Below are 13,186 nucleotides of genomic sequence, written 5' to 3' on the forward strand. Positions count from 1 at the left end.
AGTCTATCCCCTTTTTAGTAAACAAAACAACTTAAGTATCGGAAGCTTCATCTTTTGATTATTCAGAAAAAATCATAATTGACACAGAAACCTTGAATTATGTCTGTGTACACAACATACATTTTAAAGCCCTCCCTCCCAGATTCTTGGGAGCTATAGTTTGTTAAGAGTGCTGGTGGTTTCTTCACTGTGAGAAATGGAGTTAGAGGGAACCAGGCAGAGGGTCTGGGCTCCCATCAGTTGTCAAGGAGATGAACAACTATACAACTTTTAGAAGACATTTGAAGGCAGCCCTGTATAGGGAAGTTTTAAATGTTTAATGTTTGCTTATGTTGTCATATCTGTTGGAAACTGCTCAGTGGCTGAGGCTACCTAGTCAGATGTGCAGGATCCAAGTACAGTGGTACCTCTGGTTATGAACTTAATTCATTCCAGAGGTCCGTTCTTAACCTGAAACCGTTCTTAACCTGAGGTACTACTTTAGCTAATGAGGCCTCCCGCTGCCGCGCAATTTCTGTTCTCATCCTGAGGTAAAGTTCTCTTAACCTGAGGTACTTCCAGGTTAGCAGAGTCTGTAACCCGAAGTGTTTGTAACCCAAGGTGTTTGTAACCTGAGGTACCACTGTAGTAGAATTCATCATCATCTCCTCTGTGAGAGTTCTTAGGTGTGTGTGGATGTATTTTAAATGTATGGGGTGTGCGCAGAGTTTGACTCTGCAGCATTCATTTAAGATTGTGCCTGTAAACCAGAGGTGAAAGTATCCTCCGAACCTCTATTGGAATTATTTGGTGGCAGAAGAGACCCTCCTTTCTGCTGGTCACTTGCCCTTCTCTGCTCTTAAATCCATCCGCTTATTTTATTTTTTAAATCATAGTTCAGTAGTTGCACTCTTGTGGTCTGTTTATTTTTCAGCAGGACCCGAATACAACTTTCAAACTGCTTTCTAAATTTAGGGGAATTTAGAAAAAGAAATCCCCTTCCTGGGCTTCAATAGTGAGTGAGAAATAAATAAAATAACTCTGGCTATCGTAGGGATTGTACATGGCATGTCTCTCTTAACATGCCCAAACATTCTTAAGGGACATGTGCATCTAAAACTCAATTGACTCAGTAGGCAAAAATATCTTGCAACTTTCTCTTGCCATGCAGTTAGCTTCAGTACTTTGCTTACCATCAAGGTCATTTCTCCCTCTCTCTTCTCCAGTTAGTTCTGATGATCCTCGAATTCCAGCTCTTTGGCTCTGGGCATGAGAATAACAGAGGCTCAGCTATCAGTCTTTAACATTAATATTATCAAACAGGTGGTATCAAAGCATTTGCCCTTTTCAGCATGATTAAGAGCTGGGCTAACTAGGTCCATGTGGCCAAGTGCCTTCCATTCTCTTCTGAATCACTACCACCACTGAAATATAAATATCAGACCAATGGCAGGAAATCTACGACTGAAAGTAAAAGGCTGCTTCACGCATTATGTAGGGGAGCACAGGAAATCACCCTACTCTGAGTCAGGCCAATTGATCTATCCAACTCAGTACTGTATGCACTGACCGGCAGTGGCTTTCCAGGGTTTTAGGCAGGAGACATTCCGAGCCCTACCTGGAAATGCCAAAGATTGAATCAGTGACCATTCGCATACAAAGCAGTTGAGCTAAGGCCCTTCCCTAGGGTCAGTGCAATGCAGTGTTTGAAGTTGTTAATCAGCCCAGAAGCTTACTGATTAACTTTGGGCCAGTCTCCACCTCTCAGTCTAACTGTGGGATTGTTGTGAAGAGAAAATGAGATGGTCCTATATATCCTGAAAGATAAAAATGTAAAATAAATATGTACAAATGTATTGTCCACTGTTCTAGGGAGAGGTTTGTGTCATTGTCCCACCACATTGGGTGCTGACACAAGCTAGGGCCTTCTCTGTGGTGGCACCTGGAATTCAAATGCCTTTTTCCAAGAGGTGTGCATGGCACCAAAACTTATTAGAATTGCAGCTCCAGTATAGGAGCCACCTATTTTGCTCAGGCATGTATGCATGGCCATAGTCAGGGGGTCAGCTGCCCCCTCCTAAATCAAGTAAATAATAAAAAATCTTTACTAAAAGTAGAAATTGTAGAAAGATTTTCGACAGGTGTTTCTGAGCACTTGGGGTCAAAAGAAGGTAATTTAAAACAACTGTCGTTGAAACATTTCATTCCAAATCTGCTAGACAGAGCCAGACAGAGGATGATGACAGGTGAGTGTCCTGCCCCCCCCCCCAACTTAAATCCTAGCTAGGTTAAATATAGTTAATATTTAATGGTTATAATTGAATTTACTGCTGATTATCTCTTGTTGCTGTTGGCTGTTTTATTAGATGCTTATTTCTTTTACTATATTTTATTTTGGGTTGTTTTAATATCATTGTTACCCGCCCTGAGTATCCTATGAAGCGTTGGATATAAAGAAATGGTTACTGAGCAGTGAAACTGTTTTCCCCATGCTCAAAATGATACATCTGCACATCCTCAAGTTGTGACAAATTGTGCGCAGGTGGGAGTCTTTTTCTTCCAAGGCGATAATCTGGCACTTTTACCAATTTCCAGAGGATGAAGTGCCTAAAGGCCCATAAGGATTCATCACAGGAAAACATATTCTCCATTGCTAACAGTTCTTTAGCTCAACAGTAAATATATGTTTAAAACCAATAGTAGCTTTTGCGCTCATTTATTGTAAAACACTTCCACCTGCAAATGCCAATAATGTAAGAAGGAGCAGTACTCTATCTCTGTACTTTAATGGCGATATGCTATGCAAGGCGTAATGCAGCAATTTAGTTCAATAATGGGCATCTGCATGCATCAGGAAGAATATCCTCTGCCTCGAACAAGCGAATATTCTCCCCATCTCTGATATTTTCGCTACTAATGGCAAACAGTGAGTTCTTACTTACATGATCAGCAGTTCAGATTCATAGCGCATTAATTTATTCTTCTCCAATACCAGCTCAAACCATTCATGTAACAGCTGAGTTTCATCTTGTGTGCTTGAATCTGTTTAAGATATTAAAAAAATAAATTTGCAATATCTGGTTTGCCTCCCTGTGATAACACTGCCATGTCCCCCCAAAAATCACATTCTGCAGAGACTGATTAAAAAATAAAAAATAAAATGGATTACACAAGCACCAAACACTACAATGAAAAATTGCTAAACTGTCAGCTAAAATATGTACCGGTAACCAAAAAATGGTTAATGCAGTAGGGAGTGGACCCACAGACTGGGAAATCCCACCAAGGGTCAGGAGCAGTCTTGGAGCAGTTGATACAATAGCACTTCTGAAGCTCAGTGGGCATGCCCCTAAACCACTGCCCAGATGTTTGGAAGGCAAACAGAATAATGATAAATAAAATGAAAATGAAACAAGCTTAGGTACAGATCACCCTCAACCTGGTCTGTTTTCCAGTAAGAGTCCCCATTAGTCATAGGACTGAGATTATTTCTGATTCTTCTAATGCATGAATTGTTGCTGCCCTAATTGTGAGATCCTCAAAGCTTCATTTTGCTCATCAGCCTTTGGAGCACTTTGTTTCGCCCCGACACATGTTCTCTTCTTATTCAGTCCAGTAGCTAATGAATAAACTCCCACCAACAAAAGAGCCTTTCATTCCACACTCTCGCAATTATTAGAGGGGAGATGCATTAATGTCACGGAAGACTAGTGTTTGCAGGCCTGTCTCTAAATTCAGTTATTCAGAACCTTTTGCAGCTCGATAGTATTGCTTAACTGTGATGATTTTCTAATTACCGTAATAATGCCTATTAAATCGCCTGAACTCCATAAGCACAGCCCTGCTTAAATACAGCTTAACCTAATAAGGGTTGGTCATTCATTAAGCAATAATGCACATTATTTTTAAAAGAGTGAGTGAATGGCAATGTAACAGCTGGAACTGCCCATTTGACAACATAAATATAAATAAGCAACCCCACAAAATTAATAGGGTTCCTGAGTGGTTTGCAGAACCTATGAAAAAATTGTGCACGGGAGACTTACAGATGAGGAATAATCACAAACTGCCCAAAAACAGCTCCCTCTGTAGTTGTCTACCAATCAATATAAATAGGAGGGGGCCCAACCTTAATAAAAGGAATTAAATTACAACGGACCGGGAAAGGAAACGGGAGCTTCAGTTTCTCCAGACACACCAAGTAGGTGAGAGCATGACATTTCTGAAGCAAAGTAATTAATTGTCTACTATTGAGCTCCAGTGGACATTGAGATATTTAATGTTGATTTGAATGTGATGCTATCTGCATACAGTTACTCCATCCCTTACCACATGGCCCCTCTGTGTGGCAAGCAGTTTCTTTTCCCCCTGCCCCCCCACACTGGTCATGGCTGGTGTCCATTGGGGCTGGTAGGGCAGAAGGCAGGAAGCTCAGCAGTAGAGGAGCAAGACCCAGTGAAGGGCAGAGTTCACCCTCTTCCCTGCTGAGTACTACAAAGGCAATACTGAAATACAGGAGGATGAGGAGGACAGCCAGTGTGACTCAACTGGCTGTAAAATCCAGGGAAGTGGATCCAGGCTGAGGTTAGTGGGGTAGTGCCCCATTTGCCCTAGTGAACACACAGACACATGGCAATGACATTTGGTGGACCGGGAGTCTTCAGGTGCCATCTTGAATAAAATATTGGGGAGGGGGCAGGTAAGTCCCACCGTGCATAATCGATCACATGATGTGGTGCACTCACAGCATTTGAATGGCAATGCCCTGTCAAACATTTTATTGGGGAGTTTCCAAAGGGACCTCGGCCTCTAGGAGTTGGCTCCTATGTCAGGTGCCAATAGACCAGTGCTCTGTTTTTCTGTTGCCATTGTGTGCAAGGAGTGCTTGTTGCCATTGATTCTCAGGTGGGGAGAGCAGGGTGGTAGGGAATGTGGGGGGCTGGGCGGAATTGCTCCCTTAAGTGTTATTTTGAAGACTGCATTGAAATGAGAGAACACCAGCACAACATAAATGTTAACAATGGAACAAAGAGGGTCTGCCTGAACAATAACAAGACAACAAGCAAGAAGCAGTAGAAGAAGAAGGGGGGGGGGGATGAAGATTCTGTTTCCAGGATTAAATAAAACACTGTAACCAAAATCTGTGCTCTTATACATTTGTTATCATAGAAAATGCATGAGTTTTATACTAAAGGCTAACTCACAAAAGAAAATGTGAGCTGAGCAAACTGAAATCAAAGAAATTGTCTGAGGATCTCCCTCTTGTGGCCAGGCTGCTCTTGAATGTTAAACATTTCACCTCACTGCAGCCTGAAAATTCAACTCTGTGATCAGGGTCAGCTTGCAGTCACATGCATCAGACTATAGCTTCCAGGGAAATGTTTTAACAACAGTTTCCTCAACCCCAGCTCCATACTTTGCCCATCAGATCTATACCAGAAGTTGCAAACTGAATAGAAAGCTAAATTCCATGAAATTTTCAAAACCAGATGTACAATCACCAGGAAAGCTAGCATATTCTTCGGATAGCCTCAGATTTACTGCTCTGTTTACCTGATTCTCCTCGTAGTTCCCTCTCGAGCTGAACACCATACACCTCCAGAGCTCGCTGCTTCTCCTCCACTTCTTCCAGTAGTCGCTGGATAGCCTGGACAGATTCATACATATGTTTCAAACAACAAATTTGCCAAAGGAGTACTTAGGAATATATGAAGCTACCATATCGGTCTGTCTGAGTCAGTGTTTTCTACTCTGATTGGGCATATGAAAGTCACAGGCAGGGACTGACTGTCCCATCCAAGAAATGGTAAACTGGAAGTATTGGGGGCTTTGCTTTGGAGCTTCAGCATTATTATTTATTAAATTTGTATACTGCCCTTCATCTGGTGATCACAGGGTAGTTCACAACATACAGTATCCAACACATGTCGGTCACTGAGCTCTAGGCATCACTGCCATTTCCCCAACATCATCTTAATCACCTAACAAATATCCCCTTTAAATACAGGCAAGTGAATTTATCTGAATGGCTCTGGCATATGAAAACAAACAAACAAAATAATATTTGTTTGCTTGTTTATGCCCTGCCCATCTGATGCCAGGGAGAAAAAGGAATGGCAGGAAAGGATTTGGGATCTTATAAATACACCTGCATTGTCCCAGACTGGCAGTATTACCAGATTCCACCCTGCGTAAGTGTTTTGGGGGCACTATATATGTAGTGGTAAACTTCTACTCAATCTGGGAAATACAACATGCTCATTCGCCACACCAGCTCAAGAGAGACAGGGGCTGCATATTAGAAAAATCACAGTTTCCAATAGTTAAAAGAATATGTGGCTGTAACCACCATGAGTTATACGGGTGAAAACAAAGAACATCGATGACTATATGGAGGCACATAAAGGGGAATGGGAGCCAGAGAGGACTGTGGGCTGTGTATCCGCCTCAGGCAATGCTATTTTGGTTTCTCCCACAAGTTCTTAAATTTACCAACCAGCCACCACGAAATGCATTTGGTTTGGCTGCCAGTTTTATGCAGTGCTTCTTTTTTGTAAAATAAAAATGAGGTGCCAGTACTCATATGTTGATAAAAATGCCACAGGTGCCAAAACAAAATGAGTGCAATGGGCAGTAAATACACTATACCAGTGAGTACCATCACAAAAAATGGTTCTATCAAAAGGAACTCCTAATGACCTGTGCTTTATGGAGCCTCTTTAGTTCCTCTTGTTTAACCAGTTGCTTTGTTTCCTTTTCCAACTTTCTGTTTCTTCTCAGAGTTCTTTTTGTCTACAAAAAAGAGAGAGGTAATCAATACTTTGTACTTAGCCACAGCTTTTCATAGACTTTTCTTTTAATGTGGATGTTAAGTAGTTTTTGACTGTGTTGGCCAGGCACATTCTGAGCCATTTGTCCTCATCAATAGGGACCTTACTGCAATCTTAGCTAGGCATTAGCATTTTCTGTCAATAATGTTCCATCAATGAAGATGAAACTGCACATCTGTAAGACCAAGACAAATTATCTTGGTGACTAAAAAGTAACTCTAGGGAGTGCAAAGTTGCCACTCAAATCTTGACCTACTTGCTATATCTGCAAAATGCTAATAAGTCAGTCCATTGTGGAAGAAGAGGAGCATATATTTTGATGAGAAAAGCAGCCAGGATTCAGATGACAGTTTGGCCTACTAGGTTTATGAGATGATAGTTTGCCATGCATGGAGACGCTCACCAAGAACGAGATGTAGATAGAGCAATACCTATTTTGAAAGTGGGATAATTGTGGGGAAAACCATGTGAAACAGTAGATAGAGCATGAAGAGCTTTCAAACTGAAGGTCAAAGACTATTTGCAATTTAATAACCAGACTGCTTATAACTTTATAGAGTTTTCCTAAACACACAGAGGCATGATTGTGCCAAACATGTTTCTTTTCATGTATCTATCCCTTTACATATTGTTGCACACTATCTCTATATCTGAGTGTTGTGAGATTCCAGGGGTCCAGGCACTTACTCAGGGTTTGTGTGTCCTTCAGGAATTAGGCACAGCAGAGACTGTGGTGTCTTTATGATATATGGTTTTATATACAACCCACATCTAGATGGAGGGATTGCAGAACATTCACATCCTGTGAGCGTCTGGCTTCTCCCTTAAGGATAGCATTGGATTCAAAGGACAGCAATAAGCCATCTTCTGTGTCTCTTAGTTCTAACCCGTTATCCTCAGCTCATATGGAGTTCTGCCTCTCTTTCTCCTTCTTGCTGCTAATTGACTCCAAGGACCTCCCCAAAACCTACATCATTCAAAGCTGAAACCATAAACCTAGCCCAGGCATAGGCAAACTCAGCCCTCCAGATGTTTTGAGACTACAAGTCCCATTATCTCTGTCCACTGGTCCTGTTAGCTAGGGATGATGGGAGTTGTAGTCCCCAAAACATCTAGAGGGCCGAGTTTGCCTATGCCTGACCTAGCCTTTGTATCTGCCCATTAGCACCCAGCAAAGAAGCACGCAGACTGGCAGTCTTGCCCTCTGATGGTTTCCTTGATAGGCCATGACTGGCCTTTGTCCCCGGCTAATAGCCTATCCAGCTAGCTCTGTGAGCTGGCTTGGCTCATTAGCATATCTAAATTTGGCAATGTTTAATCAACACTTGATTAATTCTAACTTCTACTAAATCCAGGAATTATGGGGAGAATCTGGCCCTCAGGAATTTAGGGGAATCTGGCCTCCCACAAGCCCATAACAATATATAAAGCAAAGTTCACTCTCCTGGCTGCTTCTCCCCTTCAGGGTTCCAAAATTGTCTCTTGGCATTTGTTAAGTGTAAGGCGAGCCTGCTGGGGATCAGGCCATTGGCCTATCCAGTCCAGCATCCTGTTCCCACAGTTGCCGACCAGATGCCTGTGGGAAGCCTGCAAGCTGGACATGAGTGCACACTGCCCACCTGCAGCTCCCAGCATATGCCACTGACAGTGGAGGTAGAGCACAGCCGTTACACACATATTTGTGTAGGAGATGCTTGGAAATGGAGTGGAAAAGGTGGGAGACAAACCAGCTGGTAAAAGATTGCCGTAGATAGAACACCACTGCAAATATCAGCAAGAACAAAAAGTGCATGCCTGGCTCCAAACTCAGCCCAGTTAGCATCACCAGCAAAGAACTTGTTCTCAAAGGCACTGTTCTCCAAGGGCACAGTTGAAACCCTGTGCCGTCAGGGCCTATCTTGAATCTTGGCAGAAATGCATCCTTTTATACTTCTTGCACTAGTATCAGTTACAGTACGTGTAGCAAACTCATCACTTTGGCATCATTTTCATTTATTTTCTAGTAAAATATATCCAAAAAAGAAAAATACAACAGTATCTACAAAATCACACAGAAGCAATCCTCTTTACATCACTTGATTTATACTACTTTTTGACTTGATTATAACCTCAATTCCAGCTGGGGGACCATGCATTTTTATCTGGCTTAATTATTTTCCAGCCTACAGCAATAAGGAAGATAACTGGTTTTAACTCTTCCAATCTACGTTTGGTTAATTTTATTCTGCTTGTTACTCCAATAAACATGTCATTGCCACATGGACCAATATACACGTTAAAGCCATATTACTGAAACTATTAGTTTATTAAGTTTGTAACAGCTTGGGACCAGTTTGCTTGAAGGATTGCCTTGCCTCATACGTACCTCCTCAATCAATGACAATCTGCAAAATATTCGCGTTTGCAAGTGCCACGTAATGTTCATTTCTCATTTACAAGAAACTAGTTTTTTAGTGTGGCAGCAACCATGCTCTGAACTCCTGGCTATATTATCACCAGACAGGCACCCTCACTGTACTGTTTTAGATGCCCACTGAAAACTTACTTCATTTCGGCAAGCCTACCCAGACAAGCAATGTGGTTTGGTGGGATTCAACTAAAGAGATCTTTCAGTAGAAGCCTTGCACAAAGACTTCCCACTTGCACAGTGGGGGTTTCTCTCCTCTCCTGCCCCGTGCACTCCTAAAATTGGCTCAGGTGGGGCTGGGGGGGGGTCAGGAGAACCCCCAGAACAGCACAAGAAGGGAAGAGGGGGGAATTGTTCCATCTGCCAAGTTGAAATGTTTGCGCAGACAAAAGCATTGAAAGAGGGGAGCAGTGAAATCCACTCACTCTGCGTAATTGGTTTCTAATTTTATCTGTATATTTAAGTAAGTATTTTACATTTATTTACACTATGTTATGTAAAACACACACACACATATACATACATACATACGTATATGTATATGTATATGTATATGTATATGTATATGTATATGTATATGTATATGTATATGTATATGTATATGTATATATATTTGAGGCAGCATGCCTTTGAGTACCGGTTTGCAGGGAACCAGAATTGGGAAAAGCATTGTTGCTCTCATATTCCACTTGTGGGCTCAGAGGCATTCAGCTGGCTGTTGTGGGAAACACATCCCTAGACTAGATAGGCCTTCCGCCTGACCCAGAAGTGCTTTTTATTATGTTCTTTTGATGATGGTGTTGTTGTTATTACATATGTTAAGTATAATTATTTAATTGGCACAGAAATGGAAAATGCCTAAATGTGTATTGCTAACTCTGGGGAAATTTCACTGCACTCTGTGGAAGTAAAAAAGGCAAAGGACCCCTGACAGTTAAGTCCAGTCGCGAACGACTCTGGGGTTGCGGCGCTCATCTCGCTTTATTGGCCGAGGGAGCCGATGATTGTCCGCAGACAGTTTTTCCGGGTCATGTGGCTAGCATGACTAAACCGCTTCTGGCAAAACCAGAGCAGTGCACGGAAACACCGTTTACCTTCCCACCGGAGTGGTACCTATTTATCTGCTTGCACTTTGATGTGCATTCGAACTGCTAGGCTGGCAGGAGCTGGAACCAAGCAATGGGAGCTCACCCCGTCATGGGGATTCAAACCGCCGACCTTCTAATCGGTAAGCCCTAGGCTCAGTGGTTTAGACCACAGCGCCACCTGCTATGGAAGTAGGGGCGTGTAAATGGAGAGCCAGTGTGGTGTAGTGGTTAAGAGCAGTAGTCTCGTAATCTGGGGAACCGGGTTCGCTTCCCCGCTCCTCCACATGCAGCTGCTGGGTGACCTTGGGCTAGTCACACTTCTTTGAAGTCTCGCAGCCCCACTCACCTCACAGAGTGTTTGTTGTGGGGGAGGAAGGGAAAGGAGAATGTTAGCCGCTTTGAGACTCCTTAAAGGGAGTGAAAGGTGGGATATCAAATCCAAACTCTTCTTCTTCTTCTTCTAAATGAAGCTCTCCAGGAGCACATGGCCTCAGGCTATAATGGAGGCTGTAATGGAATCCTGGGTAAAGTTATTTTTAAGATACTGAGCCTGTGCTGGACAACACAAGATATTATATAGAATTATTTGGATGTATCTTTGCTGTTTTTGTTCTGTTTTGGAAGAAGTTCTGCAGGTAAAGTTTTGAATAATATCTAATGGGTCTGGACAATGTTTCATTCCAAAAAGAGTCAGTTTTTATGCATCCAGTCACTTCAAACTCTGCAGTATTAATATTTGCAATAATATATTTATTTATGCCCCACCTTTCCCCCTAATGGCACATGAGGCAGCTTACTGATAAAAACAAGAACCACTAAAAACATCTGAAAAAATCAACACCACAAAGAAGTTGGCAACCCAGCAGTGTCATTGGCGGAGGCTGGAAGTCTTATTTTGGCATTAAGTGGTTTGTAAATTAATAAATAATAAGAACAACAATTGCTGCTGTGATTTCTTCACTGTGGCTGCCAGCACTTGTTCATTTATTACATTGTCCTTCCAGACTGTCTCTCCCTCCCTTTGTCATTTTAGCTAGCTGTGATTATTCCCTGGGGACCCCATTGTCTGAAGTGGGGCTCCAGGCAAATACCTGACCTCTTGTGCCAGTTCTGTGGATGAGAGGAACTATTGTAATGCCCTTTGGTTCTTGACACTCAGTAGTAAATCACAGAGTTCATTTTATGCTTCCAATATGGGGAGGGAAGCATTGAAAACGTTACCTTGCGTGGCAGTGAGGACCTGCCTTCTAATTCGCTGTCAGTGGATGAAGAGCAATAGTCAACGACTTGTTTTCTGGCAGGTAAATGTTCAGAACCTGAAAGAGGAACAGAAAGCTCAGTGGCGCAGGCAGTATTCTCAACCTGGGCTTTAAGTGGATTTCCCCCCATAGCTTCTGAGACTGCACCTGCTTGCGGCTTTGCAAGGCTATACCTAGCAGCAATTTGGAACACTGGCTAATTACATTAATTAAGCTTTTGGCAACTGTTCAAGGCCTTCACTGCTTGGCAAGTCCTTGGCCACAGCTACCCTTGCAAACATATCAAGTTTTATGTACGAATCAGTTAACTCCTACTTCCATTGTACGACGGCTCAGGCTTCCATTCAAAAAATCAGATCTGTTATTAAAATGCATATCTGAAGTTAGCCGTGTTATCTAAATGATTGTCTAAGGCTCACCATGCGGGCTAATTGAATGCACCAAGTCTGAGCCAGCTCTTAAACAAATTACCCTTATGTGGTTTGTAGCATCTGGCACCCATTTTTACTCTGTGACATCTGCTCAGTGTAAAAGAGCTGGCGTCAGAATGTCTGGTCATATAAAAAAAGTCACAAATATAATCAGAAGCAAATGGGCTTCACCGAGGAGGTTTTATCACACGGCCTCATGCAACATAAATATTTCATTAATTAGGCCTAAACAAATGTCACATATATATTTTCTCTCCCTCGCTCAAGATTATCACACTGTGTGTGGAACAGTAAATGCTGTACATAATGAATACACAGACCACAATGATGCATTCTTCCACAGATTTCACTCAAACTGAAAGTTCAGGCTGAGACCTGTGTTCAGAGATTCAAATTGCTTTCAATTTTGGGCCACAAAATTATATTTTCTCTCTTTTCATCAGCATAGTGTTTTAACAGGCCTGTAAATTTCCACATGATTTTTTTTTTAATGGCTAATTCATTTCTTCCTCCTCTCTAAGAAAACAGAAAAGGTACAGGGAACATCTGGTGATACACTTAACTTGCTGCAGGATTAATGATTAACACCTGGATTAGACTCTGGTCAGACAGTGAGTGGCAAGCATATGCATCCTAAAATGACTGAGGGCTTCTTGGCACAAGCAGGATAACTGAAGGATGTAACTAAGGAAGTGTGAGGCTTAGTGGTAGAGCATCTGCACTGCATGGCAGAAGGTCTTGGGTTTGATTCCTGGCATCTCCAGGTAGGGCTGGGAGAGACTCCTGTCTGTAACCCTAGAAAGCCACTGTCTGTCAGTGTAGGGAATACTGAGTTACATGGACAAGTGATCTGACCCAATTTTGAATAAACATTCACAAACTTTTTATTGACAATAATTAGTTAAACAAATTAAGGATTTATACATTTTTGTAACATGCAGAGAACAGTATTCACAAATAAACCAAAGACTAGAACTGAGGGAAGTTGTGGGGGGGGGGTGTTGTGGGGGAGGGTGGGGGGAGGGAGGAAAATGGGGGGGGAATTAAGGATGACATGCTTTGTTTAAATCTATACACACACACACACACACACACACACACACACACACACACACACACACACACAGTGATCCTCCCCAATATGGCTATGTATGTTCCTATTTACTATAATCCATTGCATGAATGCAACATT

General features: G+C 42.2%; 1 protein-coding gene across 2 annotated transcripts in view; it reads right to left on the reverse strand.

The window, feature by feature from the left end:
- The window catches only part of MICAL2 (microtubule associated monooxygenase, calponin and LIM domain containing 2), a 185,209-nt gene that overhangs the window by 2,819 nt on the left and 169,204 nt on the right, over positions 1-13,186 (reverse strand). For both annotated transcript variants that reach the window (XM_083476265.1, XM_083476257.1), the window contains 5 exons: positions 11,526-11,620; positions 6,679-6,771; positions 5,533-5,626; positions 2,922-3,021; positions 1,164-1,242 (listed from right to left, as the gene is read on the reverse strand). In XM_083476265.1, coding sequence (XP_083332391.1) covers positions 1,206-1,242; positions 2,922-3,021; positions 5,533-5,626; positions 6,679-6,771; positions 11,526-11,620 — 419 coding nt within the window. In that variant the 3' untranslated portion in view covers positions 1,164-1,205. The remainder of the gene's footprint in view (positions 1-1,163; positions 1,243-2,921; positions 3,022-5,532; positions 5,627-6,678; positions 6,772-11,525; positions 11,621-13,186) is intronic.

The sequence above is a fragment of the Podarcis liolepis genome (assembly GCF_965112155.1).
Source record: "Podarcis liolepis genome assembly, chromosome: 1".
Lineage (NCBI taxonomy): Eukaryota > Metazoa > Chordata > Lepidosauria > Squamata > Lacertidae > Podarcis > Podarcis liolepis.